This window comes from Excalfactoria chinensis, chromosome 4 (genome assembly GCF_039878825.1).
Source record: "Excalfactoria chinensis isolate bCotChi1 chromosome 4, bCotChi1.hap2, whole genome shotgun sequence".
NCBI classification, from domain to species: domain Eukaryota; kingdom Metazoa; phylum Chordata; class Aves; order Galliformes; family Phasianidae; genus Excalfactoria; species Excalfactoria chinensis.
Window position 1 is genome coordinate 76,728,789 of NC_092828.1, and position 15,978 is coordinate 76,744,766.

The 15,978-nt window shown below is 45.2% G+C and overlaps 1 protein-coding gene across 1 annotated transcript; it reads right to left on the reverse strand.

The window, feature by feature from the left end:
• Positions 1-597: 597 nt before the first annotated feature.
• On the reverse strand, positions 598-15,817 carry LOC140251638 (rho GTPase-activating protein 6-like). The gene is made up of 11 exons (XM_072335642.1): positions 15,806-15,817; positions 14,785-14,943; positions 10,883-10,945; positions 9,261-9,520; positions 8,029-8,224; positions 7,494-7,549; positions 6,495-6,645; positions 5,210-5,358; positions 4,239-4,409; positions 3,667-3,764; positions 598-2,793 (listed from the first exon to the last, which is right to left on the reverse strand). Exons 2-11 carry the CDS (start codon positions 14,897-14,899, stop codon positions 2,664-2,666), a joined length of 1,389 nt encoding a protein of 462 aa, XP_072191743.1. The 5' UTR covers positions 14,900-14,943; positions 15,806-15,817; the 3' UTR covers positions 598-2,663.
• Between the last annotated feature and the right edge of the window lie 161 nt (positions 15,818-15,978).

Genomic DNA, 15,978 nt, shown 5'->3' on the forward strand with positions numbered 1-15,978 from the left:
CCTCAGAGTCATCCTTTGGTGTAGCCCTTGGCCTGCCCACCATTTGTTTTCATAACCTGCATCTCAAGCCAGACTCCTGATCCGTATCCCTTCGTGTTCCCCTTTGCCATCCCCTGCACTGAGCTGGCTCCAGCCAGCACCTACCACAGCCGCTCTTCACAAGCATGTCCTTCTGCCCAAAGCTTCCCAAGGATGCTGGCCCCATCTGTGATTCCCCGTTCCACCTCACAGCCTAGAACTGACTCTAGGATTGAGTCAATGTTCCTATAAGGAACATAGGAAAATATGGACTGAACAAATCACTGCTCGAACTTTGGTCCTCCCTTGGCAGTTCATCTCCAGTCCCAACGTGCTACCTCTCCTTGCCATCCCTAAGGCACAGTTCTGGCAAGCACTCAGACCTGGTTCCTTTTCAAAAGCACTCTCTTATCTTTCAGCCATTTTGTGGAGAGGAAGGTGTGTTAAGAGCATCAGCTTCTACCCAACGTAGCAACGTAAGACACATTTAAACCACAGCAACGAACAAACAAACCTATTTCCATACATCAGTGAATGTCAGTGGTGATGAGGAGCTCACAGTGAAAGGGAGTGCTTCTGAGAGGATGGGAGCTTCTGTATGGATCAATTTTAATCAGTTCCCTGCAAAGACCGCATTTGGAAGAGTTTCAATTTGTACATGAGCTCAGACAGGTAAGATAAAATTAATTACTAACCAGAAGTTTCTTAAACACAGGGAAAAAAATCAGTGCTGCCTATATGTAACATAAAATGTCAGGTAGACAGAGACCTATAGGACAAGAAAAAGTAGTAAAAAGAGCCAGGCAACCCATGCCCTGAGTTATAAATATAGTCAATTTTGCCACAGTCCAAGGTAAGTATCAGTGTGTATCTCATGATCTCTATCTCTAGAATAAGTAATAGATTTGCAGTTGATTGCAGGTAGTCTAAAAGAGAGGAGCTGTGACACCAGATCCCTCTTTTTCCAACACCAAAAAGTGCCAGCATATCTCATATCCTGCCTCCTTCCTGTCCTGCTGCACCCCAGCTTTACCCATTTTCCTTCCCTACCTGTCTGTCCTTGTTCTCTATGTCAATACTCCTTTGGGCATCTACTCTCCCACCACATCTCTTAACTTCCTTCATGTTTGCCCTCTTCTTGGCACTCTGCATTTTCTTGGAAGTAAAGTCTCGACTGTGAACATGTTAATTGACATTTCAGGCCAAGAGAATATAAAATTCATGATCTCAAAAAACAGCTGAAAGACAAAAAAAGGTGTTCTATGCACAATTCACAGCACTGTTGTCTCCTTGTCTGTGACCTCCCTTTCCACATACACCATCTTTGTACCACATCAGGAAAACAGTCTTCAGAAGAGGTCAGGCCCTGCCAGGAGCACAAAGATTGATGTTTTCATCATGTCACGGCATGACACAATTAAACCTTTGAAATGCTTTCGATACCCAAAGTTGTACCACTTCTAGAGCATAAGCCTTCACATGGAGACGAGACAGAACTGCTAGATGAGACAGATTCATTAAAAAACTGTCCTGAACTAGCTGAAAGTTCAGCCTTCCACACAGATTAACTGATCTCAGAAGAGAATCCTCTCCTACTCCAGATACCCGCTGTGTGAACAAAGCAAGTACAAGCCCAGGAAGACCAGAGGCAGCTTTATCCTGTGTTACACTGGCTGTAGATCGGTGCTTCAGGCCTACCTGAAGGCCCTGGAAGGCCTCTTTTTGCTGCTGTTTCACCTAAGGACAGCCCAACCCAGGGGGATTACTGGGGAAGGTTCCATCAGGCCACATCTAGCAGAGCAAATGGAAAGAAAACTGCAGAAAATATTTGCTGATAACTTTCATTCTGTCCCATCAGCTAAAAACATACATTTGCACGTAACTTGCAGTGCCTTCCAATGCCTCAGCTGTAAGAAAAAAACAAACCAGGCATTTATCAGCCAAATATCACAAGACATTCATCTCTGTAATACATCATATAATACATTAGATGGTCTACTTACTGAATATTATTCAAGGAATAAAGATGTTCACGATTCTCTGAGCATGCATTTCCCTTGTACTACACTACCTATATATTTTGTGCTCAATATTGTGTTTTCTACCTATTAAATTAGCAGCTGGAAAACTGAATTCAACAATTAAAAATATACATGTATCCACGATTCCTTGTGAACACGGCAAGCCATGGATCTTTGCGATAATGGTGCTGTTGGGCTACGGTCATTTCTTCAACTCCGAGATCTCTTTCTGCTCAAAGCAGTGATAGGACAACACACAGCGAGTGGGATATCAGAATACAGATTGCATGAACTTGAACTGCACTTTTCCACCCTTACTGCCCTGCCAGCGGTCTCCACTCACTTGTGTTTCAGGCCAGTCATTCTCAGTGGGTCTCAGCCCAAGCTGCTTCTCTCCCAGCCGTGTCCCTGTGAGCTGACAGGCAACAAGCTGTAACTGAAAATCCATTCTGCTGCAGATCTGACTACACCAGAACCATTTACATGCCTACAGTTAGCAAAGATATTTCCAAATACATACATGCACCCTTCCCTTTTCCACTCCTTCAAAACAGGATAGAGAACATATTTTTGTAGTAGAAATGTTGCCCAGTTTTGTCCATGGAAGGCAGCGGTGAGGGCTGGCTAGATGCCCACATTCAAGTTCAGGAATGAGATGTTGCTGTACAACTCTGAGAGCGAGTTACTTTCCAGGGTCTGATCAGGCATCAGGGTTGGAGTACGCTCCTCTGCTGAATCCTCACTTTCTGTGCTCCTAAGAAAGGAAGAAAGAAAAAGATGCTGTTTGACCTCAAACGTTCATCATTTCTTTGACCAACACCAACAGGAATGTGAAGTAAGACAAGGAGCAGAGACTACTTGTAAGATCTATGCTCCAGGAAACCATTTCACACAGAACACTGTGTATACTGAAGGAGTGCCTGGACCTATAAGGAGACAGAAGGCTGGTGAGCAAGCCTCCCCTGTGATCTGAAGCAGGAAAGTATGTCCTGTGTTACATCATGATAAAGGTCCAGCCCATGAGACACGGGGTCCTTTCATACCATCCTTCTTAATCACAGGGAAGTGAATGAGCTCAAGTTCTGGTCTTTTATAGGACGACTCTATCTTGCAGTCAAGGAGCATATGTAGAAACATGCTGGCAGTCACAAACAGATACGGGCACGTGTCTATTTACATGCATGCAGGAGAAGCCAAAAATAAGCAAAAGTGCCAACAACACCAAGGATGAAGGAAATCTGGAGGTGGATAGCAATGCAGGTAATGAAAAAGCAGCACACACCAGTGTGTGACCCTGAGAGCATGGAGCAGTGGGGGGGACTGGGAGTGTGGAAGAACGGGAGATGCATAAATACACACAACAAAAGCACACAGTGGAGGAATTCTGAGGCAGGGCAGGCTTCACTAAAGGAGAGAGCATAACACAGAAATAGAAATGGAAGTTTCAAGGGACAGAGAGAAGCCACGATGTTTCAGCCCATAGAAGGTGTTACTGGCAGGTGGAGTGGGAAAATGGGTGACATTTATGAAGAATCAGCAGGATTCGTGTTGAATTGCCAGCACTGCAGCGTCTGTTAATATACTGTGCAGCTGGGTGCCCTCTAGCTGTACCTTGACTGAGACTTACAGAACAGCATTGAATTTCCTGCGCAAGAGGTAGTCAATGACATCAGGGTCTGTCTGAAACAGTCTCCTGAGGATATCATGCTGTGTTTCTGGAGAGACCTAAGAAAGAGACAGACACACTTGCTCATGGCACCCTACTGTTACTTCCATCCCATCATCTGCCTGAGGTTATAATATCTGAACCTCCCGCCATCACCTTCTAGCACCTTCCTTCTAGGAGCTTCAATCTCTTTTTTTCTCCTTCACTGGGACTTCTGGGAGAGAAACAGTACTGAGGTGTCATTCCAGCAGCTTTTGGCTAGTTGTATCCTGTCCCAAAGGAGTTCAGTTAGATATTGCATGGGTAGAAAGTGAGAGAAAAGATGGGACCTGTTCATGGTATGCCCCTCAGCTCAGTCTTTATGAGACCAGTAACAACCCACCCCAAATTAATATTTACATGTGCCATGAGGAATTAATCACATTTCCACAAGTCACCTGCTGTTAAATGGGGCTGTGAATATATCTTTGTACAACCATTAGGAAAGAATTTAAAGAAGAAAAGAGAAGATGCCCTGAGAAAGCTGCACCTACCATGAACAGGGTCTGATAGTGCTCAATCAGCCTTTGAACCACCAGTATGATAGCTGTGCTGTCTTCAAAGTTCATGGCTCCAGCATCTTTTTCTCCAGGCTTCTCTTTCTGAAGGATGTTGGGACCAAAGATCGTGGCCAAGTTTGAAACTGTCATTTTATTCCCAGGAATCTAGTAAGCAAGAACAAAGGGAAACTGCAGATGCAGCAGCATCTGGATAGCCTCACCCACCTCAGGACAGGAACATGAGATATTGAGTGACAAATAGAAAGCTGATCTGGGTCCAGCTCAGTCATCTCTGAACATGGGGCTAACTTCATGCTGGAGCATACACTTGCCCCTTGTTTGCATCAGGTTATCCACTCCCATCTAACTCACTTCAACGAACTGTACAAGAAGACGACATCATGTTTTCAGTTTGGGACAAAACCAATCTCTGTGCATCATGAGGAGACTTAGAGCTCAAACTGTCCAGAGAAACCATAATCAACCTCAATGAATCGTGATAAGTTCCTCATGACAGTTGGAGCTGGAAAAACTTGGGGTTACTGCAAACCAGAAAAACGGAACTGAAAGCAAATTAGACTCACCACGGAGAAGGAAATTAATTGAAAATCTGTTTGCTTTTATATTTTCCTGGTTTTTCTTCCTTTGCTTTAAAATGTTGCCTGCCCTAGTTTGTATAAAAACAAAACCCACTCCAGAACCTTATCAGTACCACAGAGTAGCATCAGGTACACAGTATAGGGCAGCCTGGATTATCACCTTTAATTCATTTGATTGGAACAGTGGCTAAAAATGCACAAAACTCCTAAGCCTTTGGCTGGCTCAAGAGTCTCCACAGGAGAGAGCCATTGCAAGCTCAAGGTGTCACAAGATTAAGCCAAGCTTGCAATTAACTTTGCTGGGTCTTCATCAACAGAGTTTAAACGATCCCTTGCTAAAGACCTACCCTTGTGGACAAACCTTACCTCCTGGCCATCGGGGCCCCAGGAGTTCTCAGCATGCTGTGCCACCTTGCTAAGGAACTGCAGGAGACGGTGCAGCGTGTCACTGTGGCAGGGGGGCAGCAGAAAGAGCAGCAGCTGCAGCACAGCCAGCTGTGGTGGGCCTTCCATGGCTGGACAGAGAGAAACTCATTGTTTAGTGCAATTCCCAGTCTGCTTGACACGTATATCCAGCTGGACAGCTCTACTTTAAATTTGCAGTAACGAGTTCTGGAGGGAGTCAGACAGGTGCTACCCTTTACAGTAAATCAGTAAAGCCAGTATTTCATCCTGCCTACACAGGGATGAAACTCCAGTAGATCTCATTAAAGTCTGCGATATAGTTGCATTTAATACCGTACACCCCATGGCCAAAGACTATCCTAGGCCAGAGAGACTATAATCTGATTATTGATGTGGAAGCAGAGAATCCAGGATTTAAATTATCAAATAGGAGAAGGATGGAAAGGAGGGGAAAGAGAGACAAAGAGATGGCAAACCAGACCAAGAAAGTATGAGGATAGTAACAGTGGAAACAGTCTAAAAATGCAGTCACCCTAACTGTGGAGGGTAGGTTGACCTAGACAGAAAGTTTGCAAAGACACCTTTAAGAGAAGAAACCACTGGGCTGAGATACTGCATAGCATGCTGAACTGTGCTGGGGCCTGATGACTACATGTCATGGTTTTGCAATTTTGTAATTTTGCTATCAGTATTCCACATCATAACATCATATTAAGCATAGATAATTTTGACGAATCTGCTGCTCATAGAAAGAAGACTACATGTCCCAGGGAGCACCACGGTCAGTCATATGACCAGGACTATATAATCTCACTTCAGTGCTGGACTCGCTCTCTCGGATCCTGCCAGCCATGGGGGAGTGTGTGGAAGCGTTCCAGCCGTTTCGCCTAGAGTTACAGTAGGCCTCTCGGTTTCGGGACTCACTCTCTCTTATTTTACTTGATTTGTTAGCCTTAATTCCAATTATATTGTATTATATTGTGTTATTCTGTATTCTGATATAGTATTTAGTAAAATAGTGTGCCTCCTTAGATCGCTGCCGCTGTATTTATTTCCTTTTCCCTGTTTTCTTTTCCTTTTGGGATAGCGGCCCTGCAGGCCGTCTATACCCCTGTCATGGGTGCCGGTAGATTTTAGGGTAACCTATGACACTACACAAGGAGAAGAAAATTCCCCTTTTTCCTTACAAAACCAGAAGTAATGGGTGGACTGCGCAGAAAGAGAGCAATGCATCCTGGGTGCTTACAGGCCGTGTTGAGGAAGGCTGTATAGAGCTCCCTGGGAATCAGTGACTCTGGCATGTCACGAAGAAACTCTTTGAGCAGAGCAGCAACATCATGAACACTTTGATGCTCATCCAAGAAAACATCCAGTCCATGGTCAAACTCTTCCCTCAGCTTGAAGACGGAAATGAGAAGAATAAAAGCAAGTCAAGCTGTTGAAAAACACTCCTTGTACAGAGCTGCTGGAAGGAGGCATGCCAGAACCCAAGAACAGCTTGCTACTGACAGGAGAGAACTCTGAAGTTCCATCAGGTGAATGAGGCTCAACTGCTAAAGGCAGCTTGCAAAGATGTAGCTTGTTCTCCAGAGCTGAGCAAAGGACTCAACAGGTTGCAGATTGTTTGTTCTCTATCACAGAATCACAGAATGACCTGGGTTGGAAGGGACCTCAAGGATCACAAAGTTCCAACCCCCCGCCTGGCAGGGCCACGAAACTTCCACGTTTACTAGATTAGGTTGTCCAGGGCCCCATCAAACCTGGCCTTGAACACCTCCAAGGACAGGGCATCCACAACCTCCCCGGGCAGCCTGTTCCAGGACCTCACCACTCTCCTAGTAAAGAACTTCCCCTTAACATCCAACCTAACATCTACCCTCTTTCAACTTAAATCCATTTCCCCTTGTCCTGGTATTATCAGTCCTTTCAAAGAGTTTACTCCCCTCCTGGATATCGGTTCCCTTCAGGTACTGAAAGGCTGCAATGAGGTCACTCCACAGCCTTCTTTTCTCCAGACTGAACAAGCCCAGCTCCCTCAGCCTGTCTTCGTAGGGGAGGTTCTCCAGTCCCCTGATCATCTTCGTAGTCCCCTGATCATCTTCGTAAAATATACATAAAATATATCATCTCTAGTATATAACTGTGATATTTTAGACCTCAACATGCCAGTGTCTGCTTCATTCATTCAGCTCCCATGCAAGCATTTATCCCATGGATATGAGAATGCAGAAAGGATGCAGTTTACCTGCTGAACTCTTTTCTTGGAGCTCCCAACCCGGAAGATGCCCACCGTTTGGAGACCTCGGAAACAGACAAGTTAGTACTCTGCATTCCCAAAGCAGAACATGTTAACATCATGGAAACAGTTATCTTGCCCTGCTCGTGAGGCAGTGTGTTTTTCTCTGTTCTTGGCAGAGAGGATAAGAAAAAAGGTTTGGGAGCTGTAAGATTTGCAGGAGTTATCTGTGGCTCAGGAGGGAGATCTAGCCTTAAAGTCACTCCAAGCTATAAATTGGATTTACAGGGGAAGTTAAGACTAACATAGTAGGAATGGGTCACTGATACACATGGGTGACATTCACCTCTCAGTCCAGTGGCTACCCCCAGCTTGGAGGACTCCCCCAGGTGGCTGCTCAGCAGTGCATCCTGCCCCAGAAATCTGCTGCCTACTTTTCTCTCTGAGAACTGCCAGGCCAAACTGCCCTGGCCCAGCGCTTACAATATCTTTTACCATCATACTTTGGGACCAGTCATCTGGCTTGAAGGAAATCCTTATTTACCGTATCTTTCAATGTGTTTGCAACATCTGTCCACAATTCGTGGGACCTGCCAGGCGATGGGGTTGAGGCTTAACATCTTTTTCTTGCCCAGATTCCTCCGTGGATCCAGCTCATGAGGATGCGACAACTGCAGTGCCTCCAGCAGCTTGGAACTGTTGCCACTCAGTTCACTGATACAGTCCACAGACATGGCCCCCTGAGACGAAGCAGAGATGATTCACAAGGTGGCAGGAACTGTCCCACAGGACCCCAGTACACTGCCATAGTTGTTACCACAGAAGTTAGTGACAAAGAGAAGCACAGCCTCCAAATGAATGTAGAGGTCTACAAAAAACCTAATTTGAGTTGTAATAGAATCATAGAAGCACATTTCAACTGTTGTGCCTTCATTTATGTGCACTGCTCCTGGCATGAGGTATTTCTAAAAACAGCCTTCCTACTGGGACAGAGCCTATACTGCATGCAGACACGGGGAAAGAAGAAATACCACCAGGCCTGCCATCTTCACGCAATGTACTGGATTTAGTTACCTACAATGGAGTCTCTCTACAGCAGAATTTACAGGGATGTGACAGAGGTCAGGCATGGGTCTCTATTCCAAAGAAACAAAGCAAACCTAATCCAAGTTACTTCTTACCTCCTCTCACAGGAAACAGAACTAAAGCCAAGAAGGTGGCCAAGACTGACCAGTTGCACCATCTTCCTTGCCCCTTGTGGAAAAGACAGTCAACACTGCAAGCAGACCACCACAGCTTCATTGCTCCTCTAGTAGTAAGAAGGGTCTCTCCCTGCTTTGTGGCCAGGGAGCCAGCAGGACTCACCATCAACAATCAATTTCTGATAGGAGTTCATAAAATGTGAGGTCATGACTCTAACTGCTATACTGCCAAAAATCCTGCGTGACAGGTGTCATATCTATTGGTGGTACTGCTCAAGAAGACATAATGCAATGGAGGGTCTGAAAAATCTATACTACTAATGATGAATCTACTACTGTTCTTATCTGCTTTAATAGGAATCTGGCCACGGCTTCTGGTGACCTTGGCTTTCCTGAGCTCCATGGCTACATAACAGATAGTATACACTGGCCCACTTCTCACAGTCCATCTCTTCTGTAGCATTAGTCCCCAAGTGCATGAACAGTAGCCATAACATTTGCCTGAGCCTCCCCCAGTCTACAATACTATCACAATGAATCTGCCACAGAGGTTAGTTCATTTCTGCAGTCATACCCTTCGCTGACTCCAGGAAGAGTTATGGTCAGGGAAGTCTGGAGAAAGAGGCTCTTCAGAGAACATGTCATAAGGTACGAGCAAACAGCTCCTGCCCAACGGGGATCTCTTCTGCATCTGAGCACGAAAGTTTGTCACTGTTTCTTCCACCTCCACGCACAGCCGGCGGCTGCTCTTCACTGTTTCTTGCAGTTGTCTGTTTGCACGGTCATTGGCAATGACTTGGCACAGTGGGATCCCAAAAGTCTGAGGAGAGCAGTCTTAGAAAAAAAAACATGGGAGACATTGAAAAGTATTGTTGGCAGTGAAAAACAACTAGGGCCGTACAGGCCAGCTACCAAGGACACATATGCATGTCTAGGTAAAATTATTAACTCACAGAAGAATACCAGGATACTCTAAAGGTAGCAACCAGCAATAGTATAAGCAGAACTGCATGTAAAACTGACTCAATACATGAAAAGGAGACATGCAGCTTGAGTCCAGGATGGCAGACCTGCAACAAACAGTCTCTACTCTCAGTTTCTCCTCAACTTCTTCCATGGGAACCTGAAGCAGGCAGCAGAAATATCCCAAGTGAGACAGAGCAAAACCAAGGGGAGCTGTTGTCCTTCAAAAGCACTGGGATGTTGCTGTGATGGGACTCAGAATGCTGAGCAGCATGGGAGCCAAGTGGGAAGAGCTCCACATGAAAGACAGCATGCTGAAGGAAGAGGAAGGAAATACAGGGAAGATGGCAACAAAACCAATCTCCTTCAACATGCTTGTTACAACTTGTCTCGGTTTCTCTGAACTTTCCTTCCTTTTACTTGTTGCAATCCTATGAAGACATCATACCATCAACAAAGCAGAGATTTTATAAGTCACCAGAAATATCTGATACCAAATATTAGTAACAAATGCATCAGCTATATCCGTTCAGAGATCACAATCTTGGTACTAATGACTTGTTATTATTGACAGTGCTGGGCAGAAAAGGACCCAAGGGTACTGGTCAATAGCCAGGTGAATATGAGCCAGCAGTGTGGCCAAGAAGGCCAACAGCATCCTGGCTTGTATCAGCAATAGCATAGCCAGCAGGACCAGGGAGGTGATCATCCCTCTGTGCTCAGCACTAATAAGGATGCACTTTGAGCACCATGCTCAGTTTTGGGCCCCTCGCTACAAGAAAGACATTGAGACACCAGAACATGTTCAGAAAAGGACAACAGAGCTGTGATGGTTCTGCAGTACAAGTCTTACGAGGAGTGGCTGAAGGAACTGGGGTTATTTAGCCTAGAGGAATGGAGACTTGGGAGAGACCTTATCACTCCCTACAACTATTTGAAAGAAGGTTGTATCAAGCTGGGTGGGTCAGTCTCTTTTCCCAAGCAAAAAAAAAAAAGACAAGAAGAAATGCCTTTGAGTCACACTGGGGAGGTTTATGTGTGCACGCACACACACACCCCCTTCTACAGTCTCTTGTGGTTATGCATGCATCACTACACAATACTCTGGAGAAAACCAAAGCAACATTGGCAAATCACCCAGCTAACTTCAGATTTCTGGCTCAGCCCCATTAAAAATCACCCATTCTGTTTGAGAGTAGTGACCAAAACGCAAGTAACAAGGAGGCTGCTCACCTTTCTTCTCCTTTGAAAAGCTCTCCAGTTTCTGTCGGAAAGATTTACTGCCTTTAGGTCCTACTGTGGGGAAAAAAAAGCAAAGGCCCAGCATCATTAGGCTGCATTGGCACAGTCTCATCTTGAAGCTGTTGGCCTGCATGTAGAGCATGGCCACTGGCACCTCCTTTAGGTAGGGGGACACTGTGGACTTGACACGGTGGTGTTACAAGCTACACAGGACAGCACACTGGCATCAGATGCTTGGAGGAACAGACCAAGAGAGGGACTACTGTCATAGAATAATAAAATCATAGAAACACCAAGGTTGGAAAAGATCCTACAAGATCATCCAGTCCACCTACCACCAATAGTCCTCTCTAAACCACGTCCCTCAACTGACATCTGTCCCCCTGAAGTGGAAGAAGGGGCCCTCTGAATCTCGACACCTGGACTGTGGGATCCAATGGCACTAAACTGTGGGTTAAAGACAACTCAAGTGTGGGACTCATCCCAATCTGGATAACAGCAAGAGGCATCTGCTAAGCATGACCTGTTCCAGTATTTTGCTGTCAACGCTCCTGCACCTATGTGAAGTATGAGGCTGTACACAGGAAGGCCTTCACTGCTGTAGAACACATCATGAGCCCTTGACACCCATGTGTGACATGACTGACCAGGGTAACGTGCTCCCACCCATTGCTTGCATTCCATCTTCTGTTCATTTCTTCTGTGCCCACAATTGCTCCAGCCTTCTGCATGGCTAAAGGCAACACCATACTTTAACTGCACCTTCACAGCTACCAGGCTAGACATGTCACGCATTGCTGGATTACAACTACAGGCTAGTGCTTATGAAATACAAGGCAGGCAGCAAATTAATAGGCATTACAAAAGGGAATGAACCACAGATGATCTTTCAGGTGGCATCCCAGATTCTCAAGTCCCACTCCTAATGCTGCAATAGCTACGGAGTGCGTGGGAAATGGCAAGGACAGCAGCCAGTATACAGGTTCTTGCACATGAAAGGCCAGTGAGGAAAGCTGTTGCTGTCCAAAGGCTGCAGATTAAAAGCGTTCTGGCCACTTTTAAATTCTGTCATGTTACAAGTGATACTGAATTAACAGCAATGCTCTATTCATCACCTAAAAACTGGGAAAGCTACTTTAATTCAGCCTCGGAGGTCTGATCTATGCACTGGAAAAAGAAATACAGCCCTAGAACTGTTTCTGATTTTTTTATATACAATATAAACAAACAAAAAATTAGACAAAACACATCACCAAGAAATCTCATCTTTGTCGCAGACAGCCAAGCCCTACACTTCAGTAACCTCAGAGATGTACATCCAGGAACAGCAGTCACCATTTTTGTGACATCAATTAACTGAAAACTCACCCATTAATCACTCTAAATCTTCCCAGAACACATCATCCTACTCTGGCCTTTGCCATTTATTATGAATTCTATTCTTAGATGCAGCTTGTATAAATGTTTGGGTTATTCTGTAAGATTTAAAAGGAAACTGTGTTGCAATGAACAGTATGCACATGAAAACACAGTGTACATTAATCATTACACAGAACCATATGTTTCATTTCATTAAAAAGAATAGCAAGAAGTTACAATCTTAGAGCAACAATCTGGAGCCAAAAAACACTACCCAGATATGGAAGAAAAAATGCCAGCAAAACTCCACTGTTTAAACATACAGTCACAATAATTCTCTACTCCTGGAGCCATCCAAACATTCCTAACAGGAACAAACCTGGAGGCAGCAGATAGTAAAGAAACCACATGGATTCCCCCTCTCCCCCCCCCCCAAAGAAGGCAAGAGCTGCTATCTTTGTGGCAGGGTAATGCTTATGACCTACTTCAAGCCTAGGAGACAAGGACAACTTATTTTCACTGGTAGCTGTACCTCCTTCAAAGATTTCATCTTGGTTTGGTCTTCTGCTTCTCCTGAACAACAAACTTGTTCTTGCAAAATTGGCCAAAATGAGATTACAGTGTCCATCAAAAGTTTCTTCTGCTGTTCAGAAGGGTCATCCTGAAAGCTGCTATTTACTCAAAGGTTTGCAATGCTGCAGAAGTTTGTTGGGATTGAATGAGGCAAGGACTGAAGGAAGAGAGCAGCCCAGGGAGCATCAAAGCTGTCCCAAAGGGTGGCTCACATCCCCTGTGCTCCCACACTGTATGCCTTCCCTGCAGAGGGTTAAAGAAGATGCTGAACATGTTTTCATTGAGGGAAGTAATAACAATCGTATGGTGGCTGTTTATTAAAGAGGGCAATTTATCGAAGAAATTTCATGTAGGCAGGTTTTGGGTACAGAAAGGTGAATGTACTCAAATGGAGACAATGAAGACCAAATTCAGGCATTTCCAAACGTTACGAGACTCCCTTTAATACCTCAACACAGGAAAACAGTGATGCAGTGATTTTCACAGCTAATTCTCATCTAGTCTTTTACACTGACTCCCAGACAACCAACTGAAAAAGGAAAGAACGCAATCGCAGGTAGAAGGCTGAGGGATACAAAGACAGAGCTAAGGAGAAAGGAGTTCACTGGAAAGCACTTGAACATAAGATACGAAATACACACAAGGCTGAGATCAGGACTTCACAGTCCCTGTGCTCATCCTGCAGGAAGAGAGGAATCTGACTGACAAAATGCAGCACATAGAAGGAATTTTCTGATTTGCTTTTCAACCTGCACTGTTCTGTAGAGAAGCTACTTGCTTCTGCACAATATCACTGAGAATGGATCACAACAGCTCAAAACAAACAAACAAATTGGGGAGAGCAGAATGTTTATGAACAGAATTCCCCAGAGACTGGAAGAAACAGCAGTGGCTGCTGCTGCAGCCCTGGGGTGATCAGACATCCTGGGAACAAGGAGGGAACTTTCCTCTTTCACTATTCTTGAAAACATTTCACGCAATGAAATGTTCCAAAATATGCCAAATATTAATAAAACAAGAAATAAAACTTGAATGTGACCCAGAATAAATAGATGCAGTTACATTCTGGCACCTGCTTGCTATCCAGTATGAGGATAAGTGATTGAAACAACTCCTTCTCCATAGCAACACTCCGGAGCTGAGGGGCTCCAGCTCCAACCTCCTCAATCAGTGGTGGCAACAGACATGCTGTGAGTGGGCAGTGGGTCTGGAGAACCCAAGCACTCTTTGCAACTGCTCTGCTGGTACTGTGTGTTCAGCTGGTGACCAGTAAGCATCTCTTGCCTTACTGAGACGCCAAAACATGGCCCAGAGCATAGAGAAGGCATTTGTATCTAGTCTTTCACTGTTAAATTACAATTTGAGAAGCAGTCAAACGATTCTCAGCTCATTCTGCTTACTTGGTTAGATGTAAAGTTGTTAGGGAACATTGGCGGTTACGGGAACCCAGATAATTCCCTTATTTCTTTGTAGGCTGGGACAGAGGACCATAGTCCCTGTGGAATTTCTATATTTATCTGCCCATTAATTTCAGTAGCATATCCCCTAGCCTTGCATAAGCCCCATCTCAGCATCAGAGCTTTGTGCTGAACATTAATCCACAAAACAAAGCTTACCCCATCCCAGTGGAATCGCCCTGCTGGAAGCCCTTGCTAAATCACACTGCATCTGTTTTGCATTAGGAGGACCAAAGGCAGGGTCATATTCTCACACTCCTATCGACACAGAAACCCTCCACAGAAGGTTGCTTCAGCCTCCAATGCTCAGACCAAAGCAGGAAACAAGCAAAACAAACAAAAAATGGACCAAAACTCTTAAGTGAAAGTGTCACAAATACCAGTCCATAAACATCATCCCCCATTATGAAATGCAAGAGTGTGGATAAGTAGAACTAATGGCTCAGACCTCAGCCCCCCACCCGACTCCCCCCCCAGCACTTGCCATCCTCTCCCATCCTCTACCTCTAGCCAGGCTGAGATCTCCAACAAGCAGCTTTTCTTGCAGCTGGTAGAGGGCTAGCTCTCGCAAACTGGCTCTTTCCAGCTCCGAAAGGCTGTGCAGGGACACAGGCTGCATTTTGGTGCTTTGTTCTGGCAGAAGAGTTGAGATAACAAAGTCCTCTGAAAAACATACACATAAAAACAAAAGAGTCAGGAACACTTCACAGACACACCTGCTTAGGAAGAGAAGCAACTGAAAATGCCACACAGTGTCTTCCCAAGTGCAGAAGACATCCCACTTCCTCCTCTCCTGAGAGCATGCTGATCTATAGGTGACCTGGACGCACTGCCCCACTCCACCCTTCCAAACAAAGGCCTTCAGAGACACCGGGGACCTCAGCCCTCTCTCTTGAGGCCTCACAGGATCCCCAAGGCAACTCATTGCTTGGCAGAGACCTTCCTGGTTAATTTAGACTGCCCTCTGTTTTCATATGAAGCCCAGCACCATCAGGCTCACACACAAAAGACAGGGCACATCCTGGCTAGCAAGGGTAGGAACTGTTGTGCTGATGCTGGCAATCAACAGTTCTTCACTGTGGACACAGTTTCTGTCTGGTACCATCTATAAGGCCACATTCGGTGAGAGCAAAGTCTGGACAGAGGCATGTTTGACCTTACCAAACCCAGGCAACAGAGATAAAACCACTCCAAAGCTCAGCAAGAACTCATGAGAAGGAAGCAAAGGCAAGCAGCACTTACTTAGTCTAGCACCTTATCTCACAAGGTTCTTTTCCTCTACCTCCCACATAAGAGCTGCTCAGCAAACAAACACATGAAGCCAGGGGCTCTTCTTTCACCTCACCATGTTCTCCAGCTGTACCCACAGACCTTAACCCTCAGCTGCAAATACTTGCTACTACATTGGGATCAACTCTGGGTTTGTTCAGATTCAGACTTACTTCATCCTCCCTCCCTCTCTAATAAGTAACACCTGACAAAAACATCCTGGAAGCATTAGCATTTGCCATCTCCTCCCACACACCTTCCTCTTGGGTCACCCCTGCCCTCCAGCAAACCTCAACAAGTTAGGAGACCCAAATCTTTTGGGTCTTCTTCAAATTAATTCTAACAGGTGCCAGCAGTCAGCTTAAGTTTGAAGAGCACTATTGCCAGCCAGACCTGACTGCAGCTCAGCACAAGCAAAACCTCAGTGTC

Bases quoted from the DNA above. Each gene is read 5' to 3' on its own strand.
- LOC140251638 (XM_072335642.1), bottom strand. From the start codon at position 14,899: ATGCAGCCTGTGTCCCTGCACAGCCTTTCGGAGCTGGAAAGAGCCAGT. The intron at 6,646-7,493 runs GTAAACTGCATC...TCCGTCTTCAAG, and splicing joins CCAAGAAAAGAGTTCAGCAG to CTGAGGGAAGAGTTTGACCA. The intron at 5,359-6,494 runs GTAAGCACCCAG...CTCTCTGTCCAG, and splicing joins AGCCTTCCTCAACACGGCCT to CCATGGAAGGCCCACCACAG.